At 41.6% G+C, this 24,680-nt stretch overlaps 1 protein-coding gene across 1 annotated transcript; it reads right to left on the bottom strand.

The window, feature by feature from the left end:
• Positions 1-13,132: 13,132 nt before the first annotated feature.
• TMEM212 (transmembrane protein 212) lies at positions 13,133-23,394 on the bottom strand. Its single transcript, XM_060149229.1, has 3 exons — positions 23,137-23,394; positions 14,967-15,026; positions 13,133-13,528 (listed from the first exon to the last, which is right to left on the bottom strand). Exons 1-3 carry the CDS (start codon positions 23,293-23,295, stop codon positions 13,133-13,135), a joined length of 615 nt encoding a protein of 204 aa, XP_060005212.1. The 5' UTR covers positions 23,296-23,394.
• Between the last annotated feature and the right edge of the window lie 1,286 nt (positions 23,395-24,680).

The following is a 24,680-nucleotide window of genomic DNA, read 5'->3' as shown; positions in this document are numbered from 1 at the left end:
TGTGCATAAGCTTCTACAAATAGGAGATGTGAGACGTGTTCAGAACAAAGAAGGGGTCATCCTTAAAAAACACAGGAAGCTTTGATCTTTTTCCCTGCCTAGAGCAAGGTGAAAGGGTAGAGTCTTAAACAAGTCTGATCTGTGTATTTAAGTTAAATGACAGTTTCAACATGTATGGGCAAGCAAGCAGAAGGGTTACTCAAATGGCAAAAAGTACCGGCTCTAGACCTGGTGACTATACAAACGCACCAAATGTAAAATAAATTCCTTTTTATTCCTCATAGGTTTAACTATAGGAAATAGTGAGTCCTCAAAAGGGAGTGATTAGATAGTATAAGACTGCAAATTTGGCAGAGTGATAAAACCCCAGTAATTTCAGACATTTTACATTATTGCCCATGATTTAAAGTTCTTTCCTTTTTTTAGGCTTGGTAGGCTTCCTAGGCTTGTGACCACTGATACTTTTGACAGACCTTGGAAACAGTGACTCATTTCTGAAGACCCACACATTTGAGAGAACACCCACAGGATAATGAAAGAAAGGTGTGACAACTATGCTTCTTTTGACTCATCCTGGGGAAATGTATAAGCCCTTCAGATATTTGCACATTTTTCCAGAGATAGCATATTTGTCACTACAAGTTCCATCCAGTTACTATGTAATGATTTATAGATGTAAATGCTGTGTAAACTGTGTCTCAGAGCATCTCTGACATCTACCCACTCAACTGCTGTAGAGGGCTTGAATCTGTTTGGCAAAGTTAGCATAGTACCTAGAAACATTGCTTCTAATGTAGAAATCCATCCTGGTTCTAGGACTTTTCGTTTCTGAGATGATAAGTGTTTGATTTTTTGTGTGTGTGTGTTACGGGGGCCTCTCACTGTTGTGGCCTCTCCCGTTGCGGAGCACAGGCTCCGGACGCGCAGGCTCAGCGGCCATGGCTCACGGGCCCAGCCACTCCGCGGCATGTGGGATCTTCCCGGACCGGGGCACGAACCTGTGTCCCCTGCATCGGCAGGCGGACTCTCAACCACTGCGCCACCAGGGAAGCCCAGTGTTTGATTTTTTGGGAGTAGAAACTTGTCACTCCTGACCACTCTCCTCCACTGACATACAAGTGAGTTAGTATAAATTCTGTTTTGAAATGGACAAAAGAAGCATCAGGAAGCTGTTTTTTTCTGCCATATCTGCAGTCTTTGCTTGGTAGATTCCACTGCCTCCCAGGAGGATCCAGAAGGAAGATAAAGAGAAGAAAAATGACAGAAGATGATAAGACTGGAGCCCTCCCTTCACTGTTTACGAGCACACCTGTGGTTTCCAGAAGGGGCATGGTAACGATAAGTCGAGGGAATAGACACTTGTTCCCAGGCAGTACTCACCAGCTACTCAGCCACTGGATCCCGTGTCCAAGGCAGAAACCCAGTTATCAAACCAAGTCACAAGGCCACACATGGACGAGCAAGGGCGATTTGGTGTGGCGTCCCAGGGGGTTGGCCCCAGCTCTTAAATAATTCTTGCCTCAGTCGTGTCTCTAAATTTGTCTGAAGGACTGGAGCAGGTCTGTCTGCATGTGGAGTCCAGAGCAGGGTCTACCATCTGCGGAAGAGTAGGGCCACTATAGTTATGCGATTTGCGCATGAGAGCACCTGGCCAGGCTGAAACCTAGCCCAGAGCTGGTACTCGCCAAGCTAGGTGCCTCACACCCCCTGTGTTGGCATATTGGAAGCACCTGTTCATAAATCCCCAAAGGACTCCCTATTGCTGAGGTGACCCAGTCAAGAGGCAGATTTGGCCCAGAACTCACAGTTAGGCAGGTCCTCGAATTCACACTTCTAGAGATACGCCCCAAGATGTTATGCCTACAGTTACAGAGACACCCAAGATTGAAAGGAGAAGACTGGTTCATCATTCACCTTCAAACTGTGTCCCATTGCAAGACCATCTGCCACTGGTTGTGAGACGTCTGTGTGAATCCGAAAAAGGCAGATCTAGTCCTGAACCAGCAACCATGGTTTAATAATCGGAGAGTGAGCTAGCTTTGAATCCCGCTCTGCCTTTGGCCAACCTGCACAATCACCCCTGGTGGCTCTGCCTATATGTCAGTTTTTTTTTTTTTTTTTTTTTTTTTGCAGTACGCGGGCCCCTCACTGTTGTGGCCTCTTCCATTGTGGAGCACAGGCTCCGGACGCGCAGGCTCAGCGGCCATGGCTCACGGGCCCAGCCGCTCCGCGGCATGTGGGATCTTCCCAGACCGGGGCACGAACCCGTGTCCCCTGCATCGGCAGGCGGACTCTCAACCACTGCGCCACCAGGGAAGCCCTATATGTCAGTTTTAAAAATAATCTGGAAATCACTCTGCAAGTGGCAAAATTTTATATATATATATATATATATATATGTATATATATATATATTTTGTCTAAAGTACTAAATGCTCTAATAACTAAAAAATTCCACAAGTTTTGTAACAATGTTTTAGCACATCTTTATCTTAAATATATCAGACTGGGTCTCTTTCACTCTCTCTCACTGACCCCTGGGAAGCTCCAGCCAAGGAACAGGAGGGAGGGTGGCAGGAGCTGGAACGAGGCAGGCCTGACACCTTCCATGGCAAACACTGCAGCTAACTAAGGCAGCTTGTCAGCTCTAATCAGTTTTCCTGCAGGAAATGTCATTGCTTCATTGCATTGCAAGAAAATGATGTCATAGCATGGGGTCCTGATCCATTTCCTGACTTTTAACCTGAGTCTTGTAACCTTTTTCAGCTGCACCGTACCCAGAAAAAATGAAACACATTGAATGTAAAGGCCAGTGTGTCTCATTAAGGCCTCCGAGGCTCCAGGATGGGGGTAACTTCTGCATATATATTAATGATCAAAGCACAGTTTTGTTTGGGGGTCACGTCCTGGATATGGCACGGGCCCAGGACCCAGGAAAGTAAATAGTCTTCAGGATGTGTCTGTAATTTCTTGGCAGAAACCTTTCCTATATTGTGTTTAATTAGTGGGGACAATGTTAAATTTAATTAGGAAGGCTTGCTTAGTTTTTGCTTTGTGGTGGTGGTCTTTGCTGTTAAGCTCTGTGTGAAAATGAGTAATGGTCCCCGAACTGATATTTAAAATTTTACACTGCATTTGTGTCTCCATGTCTTAGGACTGGTTACAACCCCAGACTAAATGACATTATTAAGCTATTTCCTGGAATGTCAAGGGTTGAAATTGCCCTGTCAAGAACGACTCTGTTCTTTCAGGGTTTCAGAGAGCAAGGGCTCGGATTGCATTCTTGCTCTGTTATTATAAGTTTTTCCCTGGCAGGAAACCGCTGGATCTCAGAAAATTTGCATATATCCAACGAGAGTGATCCTCTGTATAGAGGTTTTCAAGATTCCATGACAACACTGTGGAAGAATCTCATATGGGGAAAGGGGATTTTTTTTTGCTTTCCCTAAGCCCCATTTTAAATAGTTTCCTTCCCACAAGCTGATGTGTCCACATTCAAAGAATTATAAGTAACCCAGCCTATTTTGCCGCCTTGGCGTCTGTCATTAGCCCAGTAATATCAACAGCCCCACAAAACTGAGAACAGGCTGTATAAAGTAAAAGTGCCTTATTCCTTCCAGTCGGTAAATCGGACTTTTTCTGGGCGTGTGATGGTGAGTATTAACCATTTAGTTTCCCCAGCCAAGGGCGTAGCAAAATGTCTGCCCGTGTCTTTGTACATGCGAGACCAAGACATAACCACACATGTTCCTTGATATCTGATTAACAATTTATACAAGGGATTCCAGTTAACCTAAAGCACTTGGTATTGGTCTACTTCTCTTATGTATCCATTTGGGATCCTCAGAATCGTGCACATTTTGCTGAGAGCCTCTTGCAAAAGCTCCAGGAAGCAACTATTGGAATTCACTGGTTCAACAGTTAGTGCTGTAGTGGCTGGAACTCCAACCATTGATAAAATGCCCAAGAGTCACCTTAAATCCTTTTGGAACAGAATAAGATATAAATAAGAAAGCAAAATGTAAGTAAATAAGTAACCATGGTGCCCAATTCTACCTGGGAATGCTCAATTAATATTAAAATTAATTCAGACAGTATACTGATAAACTTGAAGTCCCTACCTGTGTAATCACCAGGCCCAGGAATACATACCTTATTGCTGTATTAAGTGACAGATAAACACATGTTGATTGAAGAGCTGAGCGCTGGGAGGCACCTAAAGGGCTTCCATACACCAGCAATTGAGCTGTGTGTCCTTGAACATGTCACTTCGCCTCTCTGAATGTTATACTTTCCATTTGTAAAATGAAGGTATTAAATACTATTATGTCTAAGCTGTCACGTCTAAAATTTTCTGTACTTCTCCATTTTCAAAAGAAAGGGCTTTATATAGACTCATATCAAAGGCATCCAATAAATGTGTTGAATGAGCCAATATCACTAGACAGTAACTTTGAGCACTAAGGGTGTGTTAGACTTTCTGCTGTGTGCTTGACCCATATAGTATCAGTGAATTCTCTCAGCAAGTCTGGGAATTAGCTATGCCCATCAGCTCCATTTGATCAGAGAGGAAACGGAGGCTATTGCCTAAAATGACAGAGGGCCAGGTTCTGAATCCAGGAATTTTTCATTCCAAAATTGCACCCACTTTCTGCTACACTACACCAGTGAGTCTGAATCCAGGTATTTTTCATTCCAAAGTTGCACCCACTTTGTGCTACACTACACCAGTGTGTCTCAAACTTTAGTGTGCTACACAATACCAGTGCGTCTCAAACTTTAGCCCTCACCTGGAGGAGGGCTTCCGAAAGCAGATTGGTGGGCCCAACCCCAGAGTGTCGAGTTCTTACAAGTTCCCAGATGATGCTGATGCTTCTGACCTTGGAACCACATTTGAGAACCACTGTACTGTGCTCTCAGGGACTACAGATGCAGGACCAAGACACAGTGGTTATAAGAAGCAGGTGTCTAGCCAAGACGAGAAAGACATTTTACATTTAGAACCACTCAGCAGCTGACTGGAGTTGCCACTTAGGAATGGCTGAGCTGTCAGGGGCATGTGAATCTTGGGACATTTGATGAAAAATTAGTCTAAAGTGCCTCTAATAAGGTCTCTTCCAATTAATTAAGTAGTTTGTCTTAAGTGCCAAAGACAAGCTATAGAGAGGTCAGGAGGGAGGACCACAGTCCCCCTGCAGGAGAGCCTTCTCATTATCCCCACAATTCAAAGTTTTAATTGTGTTTTGAAGATTTAGAGTCACTTTGGTAATGGCAATGAAGAAAGGGTGTGAAAGCGTTTGCTTAATTTGGGTAATATGAAGTTACAGTTCAATGAAACATCACACAGGAAACAAGAGGAATTTAAAGGAAACATTCATTCACTTCCAATTTATATTTCAGATTTTAAAATTCTATGACAATGACATAATTTCAATTTTTGTATCATAGCATGTAAATCAGAAAAAACAAGGTTAACCATCAAAAAGGGCTAAAGTGTACAACGACTTCAATATTTTTACTTCAATTTTTTATTTTATAAGAACATAGAGGAAAAATGTTTAAAGATCAAAATTATTTTAGAAATATTTCAAAATAATGGTCACAAAGATAACACATTTAAGAGGAACATTGCTTCAAACTTACTGTCCATTCTTTTGACCCTAGGAAGGAAAAAAAATACAATAGTGTTTATTTCTACAATTTATCAAGGAAATAGAGTGTCATTTCTGACATTTAATTTAGCCTTTTTTATGTCACAGGAGCCCGATGAAGAATGACTCAAGTAACAGCATCATGGTACCTCTTAAGGATGTAAGAGGAATCACCAGAGAGAACAAAATTGGTGATACTGGTGGAGGGGGATGGCAGAGAGATATAAAAAAAGAAATATATGTGTAATAAAATATCTGGCATAAGCATGAAACGGTCCAGAAGAACCATTACTTTTGTGGACAGGGGCTGCCTAAAGAGTAGGGAGTCTCTCTGTTGACTATCTCTTTTGGTGGTTTGCTGTTTGTTTTGTCTGGTTTGGACTGGTTTGGGGGTTTTCAAAACTTACAGAAGGCTAAAGGGCACTTTCTGAAATCTTTGACTGAGTCAAGAATTTAAATTTGATTAGCAGTGAGGGGAAGATAGCAAACATTTCTTAAGGCCTATCAGGTACCGTGCTCAGTGTAAAGGCTCTTAATAGTAATTATATCATTTCATTTTGCAACATGTGAGGTAGGTGTTATCTCCATTTTACCAACAAGGACCTTAGGCTCGGAGAGATTCAGTATTCATTTGCTCAAGGCTACTCAGATAGTATGCGACAGAAGAAGCAATTACCCCTCAAACTGTCTGATTTCAAATCAGGTTCTCTATGTTTTATAATGCTGAAAGCAATTCTTCATTAAACCACTGCTCCTTGGTATGGAAATTCAAATCTACTTTTTCTATGTATCCCTTTCTGGAGATTCTTTTTGGATTCCATGACCATAGTAAATTTCCCCATGACATGTGAATTGTCTTTAAATTTAAAATATTCCTGCTGTAGGTTTAGGTAAGATTTTAGCTATGGCTAGGAAGACATAAAAAGGACATCTAGTATCGCAACCTGCTTCTCTTTTCCTCTTTTGATTCTCACACTCGCAGTCCCACCTTTCTTGCTCACCTTAGACAGTCCCTGTCCTCGAGGAACTCACATGCTCAGAGAGGAGCTGAGTACACATGATGTCATGCAAAGGAGCTTGGCTGTATCCTGAGAGTGAAGGGGAACCGCAGAAGGATTTAAAGCAGGGGAATGATAAGCACAAATTTGAACCTGAGAGCTCCTTCTAGAGCCTGTGTGGAGGATACTTTTTAAGAAAGACAGACTAGAAGCAAAGCAGTCTGAGTGAGAGAATATGGGAGCCAAACCAGGGTTGTCACCGTTGGTACAGAGAACGGAGGACACATTAGAGAAATACTTGAGAGGTACAGTTGTCAGGATACGGTGATGGACTCAGGTGTAAGGAGTCAAGGATGACTCCAGGTCTCAGGCTCGTCCTGAGTATCATGAGTGTTGGCAGCTGAGCTGCAGATACAGGAAGAGGAGCAGGTATTGAGGACAAAGAGATGATGCACTCCACGATGAACACCTGGAGTTTGATGTATCTGAGGGATACCACAAGAGTGTCTAGAAAACAGTCAGATGTAGAGCTCATTAGAGCAGGAGAAGGGACTGGGCTACAGATGTGGATGTGTGAGGCACCAGCCCCAAAGTGGTAAGTGAGGGTACCAGTCTTTAAGTGGTGAGCAGAGCAGAGGACCTTTCGGAGGAGACTGAGGAGGAGAAGCCATGGAGAAGGAAGAGAACCAAAGAGAATGGTGCGTGGAAGTCAAGGGAGATAATTTCATGAAGAAAGCAGTCAAGGAAGATGTGGATTGAAAAGAGACCATTGGGCTTGGCTATCTATAGGTGATTCACGGCCAATCTTTGCCATGGGAGATTCAGTAGAAGAAAAGAAGAGATACATTGTTAAATTAATTCAGCCTAGATTGAAACTGTCTTATAGCCCATGCCCTTCTGCACTAGGCTTATTATAAACTCAAAGCAAGGCATAATTGATTTTTGGTATGCAAACAACTTGATGGAGTGTCCAATGGCAAATTTTAGTACTTCATTGGCTAGAATCCCAGGTAGAAGTCCTCTGATTTCTTCTATTAAGTTCTTACATAATTTTTTTTTTAATGATGAGATGTGAAACAATATTTACCTTAAGTGACAAGAGTGGGACTCACACATTAAATCCAATCACTCTGTCTTGTCTCTCATGGTCCAGAACCCCTTTGCATCTTCCTGGACTCCTCCTTTGTCCCACATGCTACTTGTTATGAAGTCTGTTGATTCTACTTCCTAAATATCTGTCAAATGTACCACCTTTTCTCATGCCCACTATCACTACCTAACTCAGGTCTTGTTATTCCTCATCTGGGCTCTTGATCCTCCTGGCCCAAGTCTCATTTCCCCTCAGTCCTTATAAGTCAATAGAGCACCAGAATGTGTTTTGCTCATTTTTCTGTACTTTAGCATGATATCTGGCTCATAGTACACGCTCAATAAATGTTGAGGAGCAAGGATAAATAATGAATATTATATTTAGGGCTTTAGGTTCATAATTCTTGATATGTGACAAGAGAGAAGTCAATTCTGGTGAACAGAAGATACTCCTCTTGTCCAATAGGTACTAATTACTGTCCAGAACCTAGTAATTCTATTGCTTTAACAAGGAGCTTTCTGTTTCATCCAGGACTCTAAGTTAATCATATGATATAAGAGAATAAATAAAATTTAAGAACCATCTTTTTGCAAATAAAATAACATGGAGTCATAAGCTTCTTACTTAATAATATAATGCTAAGTTTTTTGTTTTTTTTTAAATTTTTAAATTTAAGTGTACTTGACTTACAATATTGTGTCAGCTTTAGGTGTGCAGAAAAGTGATTCAGTTATATGTATATATATATTTTCAGATTATTTTCCATTATAGGTTATTACAAGGTATGCAGTATTGTTCCCTGTGTTAGACAGTAAATCCTTGTTGCTTATCTATTTTACGTGTAGTAGTTTGTATCTATTAATCCCATACTCCTAATTTACCCCTCCCTCACCTTTCCTCTTAGGTAACCATAAGTTTGTTTTCTATGTATGTGAGTCTGTTTCTGTTTTGTATATAGATTCATTTGTATTATTGTTTACATCCCACATATAAGTGATCTCATATTTGTCTTTTTTCTTTTTTTTCTTTTTCTTTTTTTTTGCGGTACGCGGGCCTCTCACTGTTGTAGCCTCTCCCATTGCGGAGCACAGGCTCCAGACGCGCAGGCTCAGCGGCCATGGTTCACGGGCCCAGCCGCTCCGCGGCATGTGGGATCTTCCCGGACCCGGGCACGAACCCGCGTCCGCTGCAGCGGCAGGCAGACTCTCAACCACTGTGCCACCAGGGAAGCCCTATCACCCAGTTTTATGTCACCATTATTATTATTCCAGAGAAAATTATGAGATAGAAGGAATAGTAATGCCCTGAATTGCAATTATTTTTCTAGATTCTGATTTTTCGACTGACCACTTTGAGGTGACCACATAATAGAATTTATGAGGAAGAAATACAGTGGATTCTTACAGTTGCACGGTACAGCTTGAGTTTTACTGGATCTACCCGAGGGGATTATTTCCCAGAAGCACCAGAAACACCTTGCTATAGCCCAATGTGGGACCTCAGAATTTGAGGATAAGAGTCATGGAAGAATTTCTTTCAAAACACATTTCTATTGCTAATGATGCAGAGTACGTCTGCTGAAAGATTTGGAACCAGTATATTGCTGTTAATTTGCCTTTTGTTTGTCCTCCACTGATAAATAATCTGTCCCCATGTTTTAAACCACATTTAGAGGGTTTACCTACATCTTTTATGGCAAATATTTCTCAATTCATTGAAAAAAAAATAAAACCATTGTATCACATGAGAAGGAGAAAATATTTTCTTTCCCCCTTTCATTAAAAAAAAACCAACCCCAAACATAACAATGAATAATGAAAGGAAAACAAACGAAGCCATTCCATTCCATGGAGGAGGGGCAGAGTAGCTGCAGGGGACAGCTGCAGCGCGTCTGGCGTCCCAATTCTTTCCTTTCTCATCACTTTATTACTTACTGGACCAAGAATGTAGACAATTTCAGCTACGGTTGTTATGCATTTTAGTTTTTCAACTTAATTCTGTGTGGTGCTCATTTGCCTTCTGCACTGAGTCCTAAGCCCACAGGGTCACTTCAGTGTGTTGCATGGAACCACACAAACAGGGGTCTCTTAGTCCTCTCCCAGCTCCACCCCTTCCCACGAGGCCCTTGAAATTTGGAAGGACTCACTGTCTTAGTCAGCCTGGGCTGCTACAGCACACTACCATAGACTGGATGGCTCAAACAACAGACATTTCTCACGGTTCTGGAGGCTGGAAGTCCAAGATCAAGGTGTCAGAAGATTCAGTGTCTGGTGGAAGCCCACTTCCTAGTTTGTAAACGGTCCCCTTCTTGCTGTATACTATCACGGTGGAGAAAGACAGAGCACGCTGGTCTCTTCATTTTCTTATAAGGGCACTAACCCCATCATGGGGGCTCTGCCCTCATGACCTCATCCAAATCTAATTACCGCCATCACAGTGGGGGTTAGTGCTTCAATGTAGATTTTGGGGGTGACACAAACATTCAGTCTGTAGCACTCACACCATGCTTTTGTGAGTGTTTGTCAAAATCATCAAACCCTTCGTGCCTCTTTCAAGCATTAGACCTCTGGTTTTAGTTGGGTACCAGTTGACTGCATGCTCATACACTGTCACTGTGTTACCTTCAGTAAGATGCAATCAACTGTTTATGTCCCCTCCTAAATCCATATGTTGAAATCCCAATCCCCACTGTGATGGTATTTGGAAGTAAGTCATTTGGGAGGTAATTAAGTTTAGATGAGGTCATAAGTGTGGGGTCCCCATGATGAGATTAGTGTCTGTAAAATATAGGGGAGAGAGAGATTGCTCCTCTCTCTAGGAGCAAGCTCAGGAAAGGCCTTGAGAGCACACAGTGAGCAGGCAGCCATCCACAAGCCAAGAAGACAGGCCAAAAACCAACCATGGTGGCACTTTGATCTTGGACTTCCAGTCTCTGGAACTGTGAGAAATAAATGTGTGTTGGTCGAGCCACCCAGTCTACGGCATTTTTTAATAGCAGCTTGAGCTGACTGGGACACAAGATGACTTCAATTCTACTAAACTGAAAAGGCACAGGACGGAAGAAATAATGAATGTGGTGATTCCTAAAGGGGTGCTTGATTCATTTTTGAAAACATGTTTTTAAACTTGCACAAACAAACCCTTACGAGGGAATATTTTTCATCATAATATTGACTGTTACATATAGATCTGAAAAAATTGATTTCGTTTTACAGTACAACCACAATTTTCCCCAAATCCTCCTTCAAACCATCGCTTTTTTCTTTTTTACAAATTTTCATAGCTCTTGAGTTTCCTGCTATGTACTATATTTACATAAAAGAATTTTACTTTTCAGGCAGACACTTAAAAGTGGGCAGGTTTTAAAAACATTTTCAGTGTTCTGTTTATATGAAAAAAGTGTGAATCAGCAGCATATTTCACAGTGTTTATTAATAGTATTAAATAAAAATTTAAAAATATTACTTATCTCTTTCAGCACTGTAGGGAATCTAACAACATAACTACACAGAGGTTCATTAAAAGTAGAATCACTATGTAGAATTCTGTATCCCAGCAAACGATCCACCTTTCTTTCTAAGAAAGTTATGTGTTTTCTAGAATTTTGATAAACAATGCATTTATTTCACTGCTAGAAATTGTGCCTAACGTAGCTGAGATTTCTGCATGGTAACAAAGGTTTGTTCAGGCTTCACGAGCTCCTTTTGGTCTTGGGGCAACAGTGGTATATTTATTAATACAGGACATCATATCCCATTAAGTCAGCCATTCATCCTCGCTAACGAAACGTGATCTGCCACCCCTATGGATTAAGTGGTGTCAAGTCATCCAAGAATGTTCACCAAAGACATGCTTATTAAATTTATCTAGAACTCTCACCCAAACTAGTGCTGCATTTTATGCAAATGGGAAAACTGAGATTCTGTCCTGAATTGATACTTAGTGCATTGTGTGCTAGGAAGAGAATTTTCATCAGGATCTCTTGGGGGCGTGTGTTAAAACCGCATGTTTCCTGCCTCCAACCCCAGAATTTCTGACATAGTGGGAATGGACCTGGAAGGGTTGCAGAAATCTAGTTTCACAAAAACCCTGGGCGCTTCTGATGTCATTGATTCCCTTTGAGGAATGTGTTGTAGTTGCATTGGGTCCCATACGTAGCTCAGAAACCACACAGCAAGAAACTGTTCTGAGCAAGATGGGCAAAGGCAAAACCCTGAAGTCACAGAACTTTGCTCTGTTTTCAATTAATTTTCTCTCTCTCCAGGCACTTTAGGTGGTCTCACTGTTGGGTTTCCACGGTAAGGCGCTGTTGGCTTACAAAGCTTGGCGTATATTTTTTTCATTCTTTTCTCCCTATTCTCCACCCTACGTTAAACCTCAATGTTGTGAGGGTCATGCTTAAAATGACAGCCAGATGTCTGATTAGCTATGCATGCTAAGGGGTTATGACTGTCAACTTTTAATGTGTGGTTCTCCTATGCATATGTTCCTTAGTAAATAGTCTAGAAAGTCAGGACATTTGCCACAAGGGAGAATTCTCAAATACTAAACTTCTACATGTCCTGGCAGTACAGCGGGGGCAGTGATTTTGGTCTGCTTGCCTTGTTTCTCGGCAAGTTCCTTGTAAAATCAACTCCGTTCCTAAGAATGTACAGGATTTCCTTTGCAGATTTATGAAGAAGTTGAAGAGGACAAGACTGACCACAAAAAGCATTGGGAGTGCCAAATTCCTGTCTTCCAGCTTTACTGGTTGGTGCTGATAGGATGAAACTGGAAAAAAATTGGCTAACATAACCCAAATTCACTTGACCCTGATATAATCCTAACTTGAATCATAAAGCCAGTATAAGAGTTTGCAGTGAGAAATACCTCTTTTCAGAGGGAGGTTGTTCAACCCACAGAGGAGGGACCCAGTATCAACCGTAGGAATTTGGAATCAGAAATCACTTGTGCTGTTTTCCCAGTGACCCCGCTCTAACCCTCCTGGAGGCCAGAGCCTTGCATCTTAATGGTCTGGCAGAGGAGCAGAGGATGCAAGGAGGGGGATGAGGGAGCCCAGGACAAATCTGGCCTGATGAAGAGAAATAGCTCTGGGTTCTGAATCTGGTCCTACTAGTCATTAAGCTGTGTGACCTTGGGCAAGTTATACAAACTCTTTAGCCTCTGTTTACTATCTGTGAAATGGGAAGTACACTGACACATACTAAATATTCAGTTCATAATTCTATTATTATCATATTAAAATTATTATCAGCCTTTTCGGAAAATGTCAGAAAGCTAAATCTGATGTTGATGTATTATATATCAGCCTCTTAGCTGGAGTCGAAGTAGAAAGAGTGGGAGAATTTTGGTTATACAAGATACAGGGGTAAAAAAGAGAGACAGATTAAGTATCAATGTACCAAACTTTCCATTTTAGCATTTAGGATGGAACAGGAACTGGCTCCCCCTTTCTGGAAACTTACATTTATATGTCCATTCCGGATAAGTCTTGCAGAAAGTGTGATGAACGCTGTCAGGGACACACAGAGCATGGCAAAGCTCAGGCACAGGTCTAAGGCTTGAAGTGTCAGATGGTACTCTTCATAGTGTGGTGGGTCTACACAAACTGATGGGAATTTTGCATATGGAAAAGGAAAGGCAACTGCATAACCAAGGTAATTGGTCCCTGCAATCCCCCAAAATGAGTAGAAGCAATACGGGCCAAGGAGAGCAGATGCCAAGGCTACAGTAAAATGAAGTGGACATCCCAGGATGCTCAGAACCACAAAGGTGAAACTAGCTTCCCACTGAAAATAAAGCAGAAACAAATTGTTACTTGGGGAACTAGATTTTTCAGAAGCTTCTCAGCAATATGTGGAAAGAAAGAGATGCTGGCTATTAATCTTTCCTACAGGGAAATGAAGGAGAAGTGGGTTACAACCGTCTCTTTAGGCCCTTTTGCTTTCCTCTTGAACTTTCACTATGGGAGAATAACATATCAACCCACTGGAGCAAAAATGAAATCAATTCCACTCAACACATTTATTGACTTACCTCCTATCAAGTGTTGAGAACCAGTCCGGGTGGGAAGACAAAGATGAGTGAACAGAACCCCTGCCTTACCCTAGGACCTTGTTATTCAGAGTGTGGTCTATGGTCCAGGAGCACTAAATATCCCCTGGGAACTTATTAGAGATGTAGAATCTCAGGCTTCACTCAGATCTACTGAATCAAAATCTTCATTTTAACCAGATCCCCAGGTGATCCACACATATATTAAAGTTTGAGCAGCCCTGCTGTAGCCATGGGAAGAGGAGCTATAATCAAATCAAGGTAGTCTTTCTGTACCTTGGGATTTACTTGGCTCTACATTGTTGAAATGCAAGATATCACAGACTTTTCATTCTTTTTTTTGCGGTACGCGGGCCTCTCACTGTTGTGGCCCCTCCCATTGCGGAGCACAGGCTCCGGACGCGCAGGCTCAGCGGCCATGGCTCAGCGGCCATGGCTCACGGGCCCAGTCGCCCCGCGGCATGTGGGATCTTCCCAGATCGGGGCACGAACCCGTGTCCCCTGTATCAGCAGGCGAACTCTCAACCACTGCGCCACTAGGGAAGCCCCTTTTCATCCTTTTTTAGGGGAAGAGGTAACAGGGAGATTGGAAGGAGATACCAAACTGAGGAATTGAGACTTGAAAATACATGATTAAAAACAGAGGATCCGGGCTTCCCTGGTGGCGCAGTGGTTGAGAGTCCGCCTGCCGATGCAGGGGACGCGGGTTCGTGCCCCGATCCGGGAGGATCCCACATGCCGCGGAGCGGTCTGGGCCCGTGAGCCATGGCCGCTGAGCCTGCGCGTCCGGAGCCTGTGCTCCGCAGCGGGAGAGGCCACAACAGTGAGAGGCCCGCGTACCGCAAAAAAAAAACAAAAAACAAAAAAAGCAGAGGATCCTATAGATCCACTTTTTCAGAATGAAATTCAGGAAGACTAACACGGATTCTGTCCTCCCCAAACTACACTACTTAAATACTATAATCACGGGAACTGGTATAAAATGTTTGGAGCAGGTTTCAGATAAAACTTAGCATTTAAAACAACGTTTATGACTGAAATCCATCATAGTAAGGCATCTATTAGATAGGATTCAATTATAATCAGAAATCATTCTCTGTGTTCCATCCTGAACTAGTAGAGATTTGACCTTCAAACTTTCTCTGCCAACCTACTCGATGTCTATACATTTACCAGGTGTCTCTCGGTCCACTCTTTGTGAGCCAACAGTAGGAGTATACCAGTCATGATGGCCTGTGAAAGGAAAATGGAAAAACAACATCCCGTGAGAGAAGGTACCTCTGGAAAGAGTTCAGTTTGCTTCACGGTTTGACGACTTTATCATAAACCAGAAGGAATAGCAAATGGCTAAATGGATTTATGGCTCTGATCACCTCCTCATCCGTGATGACAATGAGGAAAAGAAGCCATCAGTGTCACAGAGACATGATTCACACAAGCTCATTTTTTTGATTTTCTATGTTGCCGTTGCCATCACAATTATAACCTTTGCTACTGTTAAGATGTCACTGCAATGAAAGCTTGGCTTTAAAACCCTTGCCGTCTGTTTTATTTTGGTTAATTGTCTATTGTTCATCTTTTTCCAAATGGCTAAATTTACAAATGGGAGGAACTGAAAAGGAAACGTGTCACAGAACCGCACCCACCCTCAAATCCTCCCGGCGGCGGTATATCTTTTACTCTTTGCTTTTTTTGAGATTCTGCGGCCTTAGCCTGCCGGCGATCCCTGTCTCTCAAATAACAAAGATTATCATTAGAATGAATGCATGATGGGGCATTTATTGTTCTGGGGGCAGTGGTGTCCAGCTTTTCAAAAGAGAGTTCTTCATAGTCTCCGTTGAAGAAAAAGCCCCCAAATGCAGAATGAAAATAGTTCCACAAAGGAGGGAATGGTGTCACCAGAACTGAGCCATAGATAAGGAGAAAAAAATTCTGGGCTCATCTTCGCTTCGGCACCGGGTCTGATGGAGACCTATGTAATCAGTGTCTGGAAATTGCTTATTCCCAGCCCATAAACCATTTGTTCCTGGTCAAGGAATGTTTTGAGGTTGGGAGAGAAAACCAGGAAGAGATGTGCCTGAAGTAAGATATAGAATGAGGACAGGTTTAAAAAGAGTTACAATTTAGGGTTTTGACAGAGAAATAAACACGACTGTATGTATAGTATCAACAGGGGAAAAAAATCGGAGCTTTCACCAATATGGTTTTGTGGGATGTTGCTTTTTGTAGCTCCAGGTCTGGCATATTTATTGTTTTGAGACCTAGCTTTTCATTTTCCTGGCATATTCTATTCTGAGTATTGGATTTAGAGAATCTGAGAGCGAGGGGAAAAAAGCACGCACATGTACACTCACACGAAACTCGTGTAGCTAAGCCTGACGTTCCAGACTTTGGCATCGCCATACCATAAAACTCCCATGGATAAAAACAGAACCATCTGCAATCGAAAGAGGTTGCCTTGATTCTGCAAGAGGAAAGTTTCCAAGGGACCCTATGGAGGTTGAGCCAGCATAAACAGTACAACAAAACAGGAGAATTATTAACAGCAACTGTAGCACTGATGCTAAGCCTGGGGCTAGTCTCTGCTTTCAGAGGCAAAGCACTCAATTGACACGTCACTCCTCTGTGTGAGAGAAACACTAAAGCAAACGAGATAAAAAGCAAAGGAGGTCTGCGTCTTTATTCCTGCTTTACCCCTAGGTTTTTCATGACATTTTTTTTTTCTTAAATTCCATATATATGTGTTAGCATACGGTATTTGTTTCTCTCTTTCTGACTTACTTCACTCTGTATGACAGACTCTAGGTCTATCCACCTCATTACAAATAGCTCAATTTCGTTTCTTTTTATGGCTGAGTAATATTCCATTGTATATATGTGCCACATCTTCTTTATCCATTCATCCGATGACGGGCACTTAGGTTGTTTCCATCTCCGGGCTATTGTAAATAGAGCTGCAATGAACATTTTGGTACATGTCTCTTTTTGAATTATGGTTTTCTCAGGGTATATGCCCAGTAGTGGGATTGCTGGGTCATATGGTAGTTCTATTTGTAGCTTTTTAAGGAACCTCCATACTGTTCTCCACTTGAGGTTATGGGGAGGGGGAAGGGTGAGCTGTGACAGGGCGAGAGAGAGTCATGGGCATATACACACTAACAAACGCAGTAAGGTAGATAGCTAGTGGGAAGCAGCCGCATGGCACAGGGATATTGGCTCGGTGCTTTGTGACAGCCTGGAGGGGTGGGATGGGGAGGGTGGGAGGGAGGGAGACGCAACAGGGAAGACATATGGGAACATATGTTTATGTATGACTGATTCACTTTGTTATAAAGCAGAAACTAACACACCATTGTAAAGCAATTATACCCCAATAAAGATGTAAAAAAAAAAAAAAAACCAAAAAAAAAAAAAAAAAAAAAAAAAAGCAAAGGAGATGTCTCTGCTGGTTGAAGTCCAAGTAGATAGCTGACATTATCAGATGCTTAGAGTCCAGGCTGCCTTAACTACTTTGGCACAAACGGTTTCTTTCCTTTCAAAAGTTGAAAAATCCTGCCGAATTGCAGTTGCCTGTTATTTCTGTTGTAGCTGCCAGCTTCAATTTTGCTTTGTTTACACAAAACTTTGAAAAAGATCTTTCATGGGGGAAGCTGGTGCATGCATGCCGTTCAGTAACTTGTTAAATCCACCCTGAGGACTGCGGCTGAGGAGCCAAGCACACCCATCTTTCCTGGTGCCCGGCCGTGTGTGGGAGGTGGAGTGCGGGTATTCCCCCAAGAGTCACAGGCTTTCCTTTTTCTTCTTTCCATTGTTTTAAAAAATTTATTTTTAGACAGGGAAGGGGAATAGAATGAAAAAGGAAGAGATTTGGGACTTGTCTGGTGGTCCAGTGGTTAAGGTTCTGTGCTTCCCGTGCAGGGGGCATGGGTTTGATCCCTGGTCGGGGAACTAAGATCCCACATGCTGTGCCACGCAGCCAGAAGATTTTTAAAAAAAGGAAGAGATCTGAGGGAAGAGAAGTCAAGTGGGAAAAGGAAATGTGGGAGGGTCTGAGAGGTGAAGAGCTGGGTAGAGAGGGGCGGTCAGGTTGTGAGGAAGGGCGGAAAGGAGGCCATGCCTGGGGAGGGTGGGAGTGCAGCTGGAGGCCTAGCCCTGCCCTCTCCACCTTCAGCTCTTCTTGACAGGCTGTGGACTTGCTCTGTGGGGACAGTTCCAAGGACATTACTTGGGTTTTGCAAAAGTTGCTGCTAACATTCTGCATGCTAATTGTGACCCCTCCCACTAAATCTTTAAATGGCCCCAGTAAGGATGCAGTTCCCAGAAGCAGATGAATTGAAGGAAGCAGAGAGCTTCACAACAGAAATAGAAACTTTTAGAGAAATCATTATAACATGGGCTCATTTATTCACTTACGGACATCTATTTTGGGTCTACTGGGAACAAGGGATGTGATAGGCACGATGCCGATGGAATAATGATAATAACGTTTAACATTTATTGAGCACTTATTCTATGCCGGGCACTCTAGCAAATGCTTTACATGTGTTAATTCATTTAATCTTCATAATGAATGACCCTAGGATGTAGATCGTCTCCTATTTTTAAAATGAGGCACAGAGAAGCCGAATAAGGTAAGCAAGCTCACCAAGCAATAATTATACAAATAATGGCCCCAACTCTCAACGGAATCTATAGTCCAGGTGTGAAAGGACTGAAGGCACTGTGGGGGAAATATGACTCAAAGCAGGTTTGAAGGGTGGATGTGACGTCAGTGAGAGATGCAGAGGGAAGGGCAGTCTGGGCAGCCATGGGAGAGTTGGTTCCTGGCAGAGAGGAGTAGGAAATCAGGCTTGAAAGCCACGTGAGGTCAGGGTGTGGAGGGCCTCAAAATCCAGGCTAATATATCTGAACTTGGTTTGGACAATGAAGCAACACTGAAGATTTTTGAAGACGGGGCTAGACCGGTACAGCAGAGGTTTAGAAAGATGGGCCTGTTATTGCATGCTTGCTGCATTGGCCTAGAGGTCTCTGTAGGACCTTGGTCTTCAAGCTTTTTTTTTTTTAACCTTTACCCATAGTAAGAAATATATTTTGTAACACGGCCAAGTTATGAATATTTTTACATCTAACCAAAATAACAATAACTTTATTATGTGTGATACACTGTAGAATTCTCTATTATATTCTGTTCCATTCTGTCCCATCCTATTCTGTTCTATTCTATTCATATTCTATATGTTTAAATGCTAGCTACCCAACAGGTTGATTTTATAACCCATTAATGTATAGATCCCTACAGGTTGGTTCTAAAAGTTTCAAGGCATAAAACCTGAGTGAAGCAGGAAGTGGTAAGGAGGTGGGCAGGGGTTGCATAGTGAGAACGAAGAAGAAAAAATGCATAGGGATTTGCCTCGTAGGAAAAATAAAAGTTGGCAATGGATTGGATGTGGTGGGGCGGGAGTGGGGCTGAAATGGGCTGGTTTTGGGCATTGCTGCCCTAAGCACTGTCCTAAGGACCAGTAGCATCTCCTCCCTTGGGAACCTGTCAGACATGCAGAATCTCAGCTTCACCCTAGACTCACTGAATCAGAGCCTGCATTTTAAGATCCCCAGGTGATTTACATGCACATTTCAGTTTGAGAAACACTAGTTTAGAGGAAAGGATTGAGTCAAAAGTCACTCCAGGGTTTGAAATTGGGTTCAAAGACTGGGAAGTCAGGAGAAGGCATAATTGCTTTTGGTGGCAAGATGATTACATTTTTGGACCAGTTAAGCTTCAAGAAGCTTAGGATATCTAAGTGGAAAATGGACCATCAGCTGATTGGAAATCGCAGGACTGTTGATGCTATAAGAGACTTGAGCATTGGTGCAATCAAGTCCCTTCTCTAATAAACGAGGAAACTGGAGCTTGCATGGGTGAGCCCAGCCCTACCTTTCTCCTAAGTTCCTGTCTCCAGGCAGGGTTCTGGGTACAGCGCTGCTGCTCACCGTTGGCCAAGTCCCTGGATCCTAGTCCCGTTTTTTAACTCAGTGCACTTCAGTCTGTTCATCAGAGCTTGATCTACAGGCCAGGTTTTCCAGGATTAAAGTAGAGCTCAGTTCTTAAGGCTCAGTGATCTCCTTGCTACATACTTTCTAGCAGCTGATGACTTTCAATAACCTGGTTCAGATTTCTAGGAAAACAGCTTCTCATGTGTCTGTAAGAATTGAGCTAGGAGAGTCTGAGGAGGAATATTTGTGAAGAATTTAGAAAAAGCTTTGAAAGAAAGGCACCGGACAAACACAAAGTAGGGGTCACTTCTAAAATCTATCTCTTCCAATCTCAAAAGAGATACGGAGTCATTTTCAAAAGGAAATATGTTTGAAATGTACATATTATCTTTCTACCAGAGGAAGATACACTTTGCAGGCAAGTTGAGAAGTGATTGGCAGGGAAGGTTGTGGGATGGGTCAGAGACCTTTGAAGTCGACCCTAATCAGACAGAGCTGTGGTTCACTACCAAACTGACTAGGAAAAAAATCATGTTGTTCCAAATTTAGACATTATTGAAAGAGGGAGCATTCTTATTGCTTTCCTTCTGGTGAGGATTTTTTCCTGCTTTAGTGTAAATACTAGCTTGACCTTTATTCTTTGCCACCTAATTAGAGCTCAACTGTATAAGGAATTCTGTACTGTCAGAATGGAGAGCATGGCATTCACCACTCATTCGACAATATGTATCAAGCAATATTTAGCACGAATACCTAGCATGTCACTTACTCCCTTTCAAGTGCTGGAGATATAGCAATGAACAAAATAGAAAAAAAAAATCCTGCCTTTGTACAATCTACATTTGGGGGGAAAGGACAAAAAACAGATAGTAAGTCAGTCAATTATGTTGTATATTAGATGGTGTTACGGGGTGGGGGGGGGAATAGAGTAGGGGATGAGAGATTGAGAATGCCATTTGCGGGGGAGGTCTGCAATTTTAAATAGGGTAATGAGGGAAGGCATCAGTGAGAAAGTGACATTTGATCCAAGAATTGAAGAAAGTTAGGGAACAAGCTGTATGTGAGAAAAGGCTTCAGGCAGAGAACTGGCAGTGCAAAGGCCCTGAGACAGAAACATACCTGGCCATGTTTGAAAACAAGGAGCCAGTGTGATGGGAAAGAAAAGAGCTAAGGGTAGAGTGGTTGGAGATGAGGTCAGGATGTAATATGATACGGAACTCAGCAGGTCATCAGGGAACAGAATGGGAGAGTGAGGCAGGTGGCAAGGGATTAGGAACAAAGGGTTTGGACAGAGAGTAGGGCATAAATGAAAGGCATCGTATTAACTAGCATTTGTGTAGGGCTTTAAAATTGGCAAAGCTCTTTATTATGCAGTCTTTGAGCAAATTGTATTCATTCTCTTTGAGCCTCTTATGGTTAGACAGTTTCACATGGGCTCTCTTTACCTGTGAAATTCCCCATTCTACAGGTAAAGGCAATGAGGAATTGGTTGAATGAGGGCCCTGCTCTTGACTACATACCAAGAATGTTAAAGTCAGGATTTGAACAGAGGCTCACCTCTCCAAATCCTAACTCTCTGACTCTACTTCCCCATGCTTCACTCTCAAAAAATCAAAAAGCCACCAATTAGCTATGTGCTAGAGATTTGTCATGTCATTTCTCTGGGTCTGATTGGTCAAGCAGATGTTTGGTGTAGAATAAGCATATACTCAGTAATCTGTGAACCTAATCAAATCACCAATATCTGTTGACTATATTATGATAGACCCTGCAGGGATAGGCAAAGAATTATAAGAAAGGGACACAGGATTGAGCTATAACCATGGTTTTGTTATTAAAGTTTGGGCCAGTTGTAAAGTCAGGATTTTTACAAAGTTAACTAGAATAGAAAATATCAGAATTCACATAGAAGGTTAAGTATTGTTTTGCGAAACATATGTTATATAAATCTAGTTACATGTATATTTCAGTATCTCTCTTTTTACCTTGAGAGAAATATATAGATGTATTTATATACATTCCAGGTCCTGATGTAAAATATTTTTCTTACTCTGGGTCACTAACAAAAAAGTTTGGTAGTCATTTATATAAATGCCATCCCTGCATTCTAGTAGATGTTTAATAAACATTTCCTTGAATGTGTGGTTTGGAGTAGTTGTTGGGGGAAAGAGGAAAAGTTCAAGACTTGGGTGGTGGTGTAAAAGAAAACATAAATAAAAAAAAAATACCATCAAATCGTTTCCATGTTCAGTTCCATGCTCCCACCATCCCGCTTTCCTCCATCTGCACACCATCATTAAACCCCACTAGACCAAATTCCTTTAATATCGAGATCTTGTTTTATTCTCCATTGTAACTCAAGCATGTAGTAGGCTACCAATACATATTTATTTATTAAGTAAATTAAAATTATATTTCCTAGGGTCTTGCATTTAGATGACATCTCTGTTAAGTTTGATTTTTTTAAAAACATAAAATATTGCCCCTCCTGAGAGTGGCTACATTTTAAGAGAAAACTCCACACGATCAAAAAGCTTCAAAATCAAATTGTCTAGTCTCCAATAGTGAATGTCAGGCATCCCAGGAAACAACGAGAGAAGGATTTGTTGGATGTCTGGGCCTTTGTAACCCCTCTTCGATCATGCCTCCATGGCAGCCACCTACTCCCAAGACTACATGTGTTGGTTTCTTTGACCCAGGGAGCTGAGGTACCAGTGTCATCATTCACCTGTGGTGACCATTCAACGGGCAGACATTGAGCAGTTACTTAGTACCCACGTGTATTTGACACATGCAAATTTGGCAACATGTGAAGTTAGCAAAGCCCATCACTCAACTTCTTCACTTATTTTCAGTTTAAGCCGTTGTGTTCAAAGAAAAGATGGGAGAACTAAGATTTGGGGCTTCTAAACCTTTCGGTCACATAAACACACCTCGGTGTTTCTAATAAAAGCATTAGTCTGAAAATTATTTTACTTTGTTCTTCATTTAAAAATTATTTTTCATGGTTCATATTTTTTTCTACATTCAAATTTCGAAAGATAGATTCCGATTTCTCAGAACGTCCAGGTAAAGAAGATTAAAATAAAATAATTTTTGAAGAATTTCTCGAACAGCATTTTCACTATAGTATACCTGATATGTTGTAGATATGATTAAATGATATTAAGAAAACCTTATATTTAAAAGATAACTAATAGAAATCAATGTTCTAAGGTAAAATCTGATTTTCTGTAGAATTTTGATGTCTTCATATTGTTGGAAAACTTTAAAGGGACATGTTATTCTGGTCCCTCCTTCCCTCCCTCTTTCCTTTATTCTCTCAACATATGTAATAAAAATATTTTCTTACCAAAGCTCCATTCCAGATGGGACAAGCAATCCAGACACTCCATCCTGTGAACCAAAGCTTGTAGGAAAAGACTGGGAAGAAAGCAATAACTCCAGAGAATACACTGAGAGCCCCCAGAGTAATGAGAATCTGGCCAGCAGTCTTGTATAAGCCTTGCATTTTCCTCTGTGACTTGGGTCCTGGGTCTCAAAGATGTTTTGTTACCAAAACATGAGAGTATGTCAAGCCTCAATAAACAGAAGTTTCTTAGAGACAGTAGCCATGACACATGTGGACTGCTGATCTACTCGGAAACAAGATTATATTTGTTTTCAGTGAAATAATAATAAAATGTAGTGATATAATCCTTGACATAAATTTGACATAATAAATTATAATACTAGTTTTTCTCAGAGAGAGAAATCATTCCTCGTGTTGGGCTACCGCCTTCATTCCCTTCATTCTGCTCTGTCTTGGGGAGTGACCACTTCCTGGCTTAATCAGATTCAAAGGCTTGCTGACTGAGCTAATTGTTTCTCAACTCAACCTGCCTGGTGGTTCCAGCATAAAGCCAACATCCTTTGTGCACAATAGACCTACATTCCCAGCACGATTTCCCACAAAACAAAGTAAAAATAAGCACTCTGATCACTTTTCATTACATTTAATTTCAGTGATTTAAAGCAAAAGCAAGACCTCTCCCCCGCTTCAAAGTTCAATTCTACTACAATTATTTTTAAATTTTTGATACAGATTTATCCCCAAATAGGCACAAGCTTCATTATGGACTTCTGCATTGTTTTCACTAAACCAGCTTCAGCTCAGTTAATTTATTATTAATTCAATTATCGAGTAAAGGGCAAAGATGGAAATGTATGCAGTTGTAAAATAAACTTTGAGGAATCATTCATTAGTTGACTAAAATACTGATCTCCATTCTAGAATCGTAATTCAAAATTTAGATGGTGGGCTCACGTACACTGAAGCAATCGCAGAAGTTCATCTCTTAGTTTCTCACGCATTTGAGAAAGTGGTGTGTATTTGCTTTTGACTCAGAGGACATGTTTGACTGTCCTTCCAAGATAACATCTGGAAAACACAGACAACTTTCTGAAGCGATCTGATTAAATTTCTATGCAATATTAATACCTTTTTTCCCCTTAAATAAAATTAAGAAAAATAATTTTATGGATGGAAAGGTAGTGGTTTAGAACATGGATTTTGGAGTCAGACACAGCTAGGATCCTGTTCTGGTTCCACTCTCTACCAGGTATGTGTCCTTGGGCAAAGGCAAGTTGCTTAGCTTCTCTAGGGCTGTTTCTTCATATGGGAGATGGGAATAAAGTTAGCGTTTATGTCACCAGGTGGTGATTGTTAGCATTAAATGAGCCAATACATGTAAAATCCTCAGCGCTGGGCTCCGAATAGCAAAGATGCTTGGGAAGCTACCTGTTATTTCGTTGGGACATTGCATCTTTGGAGTTCTTTCAGTATGGAACAAAGGCACAGTCTTCACTGTTTCTCTTATCCGTCGTCTTATAGACATTAGGTTTGGTAAAAGCTGG

This window comes from Lagenorhynchus albirostris, chromosome 5 (assembly GCF_949774975.1).
Source record: "Lagenorhynchus albirostris chromosome 5, mLagAlb1.1, whole genome shotgun sequence".
In the NCBI taxonomy this organism is placed as follows: Eukaryota; Metazoa; Chordata; class Mammalia; order Artiodactyla; family Delphinidae; genus Lagenorhynchus; species Lagenorhynchus albirostris.
The sequence above is the reverse complement of the archived record's forward strand: the minus strand, read 5'-3'. Positions and strand labels throughout refer to the sequence as shown.

Excerpts from the sequence above, each read along its gene's own strand:
- TMEM212 (XM_060149229.1), bottom strand. The coding sequence starts at position 23,295 with ATGCAAGGCTTATACAAGACTGCTGGCCAGATTCTCATTACTCTGGGG. Across the intron at positions 15,027-23,136 it reads CCATCTGGAATGGAGCTTTG|GCCATCATGACTGGTATACT; the intron begins GTAAGAAAATAT and ends TTCCTTTCACAG. Across the intron at positions 13,529-14,966 it reads AGTGGACCGAGAGACACCTG|TGGGAAGCTAGTTTCACCTT; the intron begins GTAAATGTATAG and ends CTTTATTTTCAG.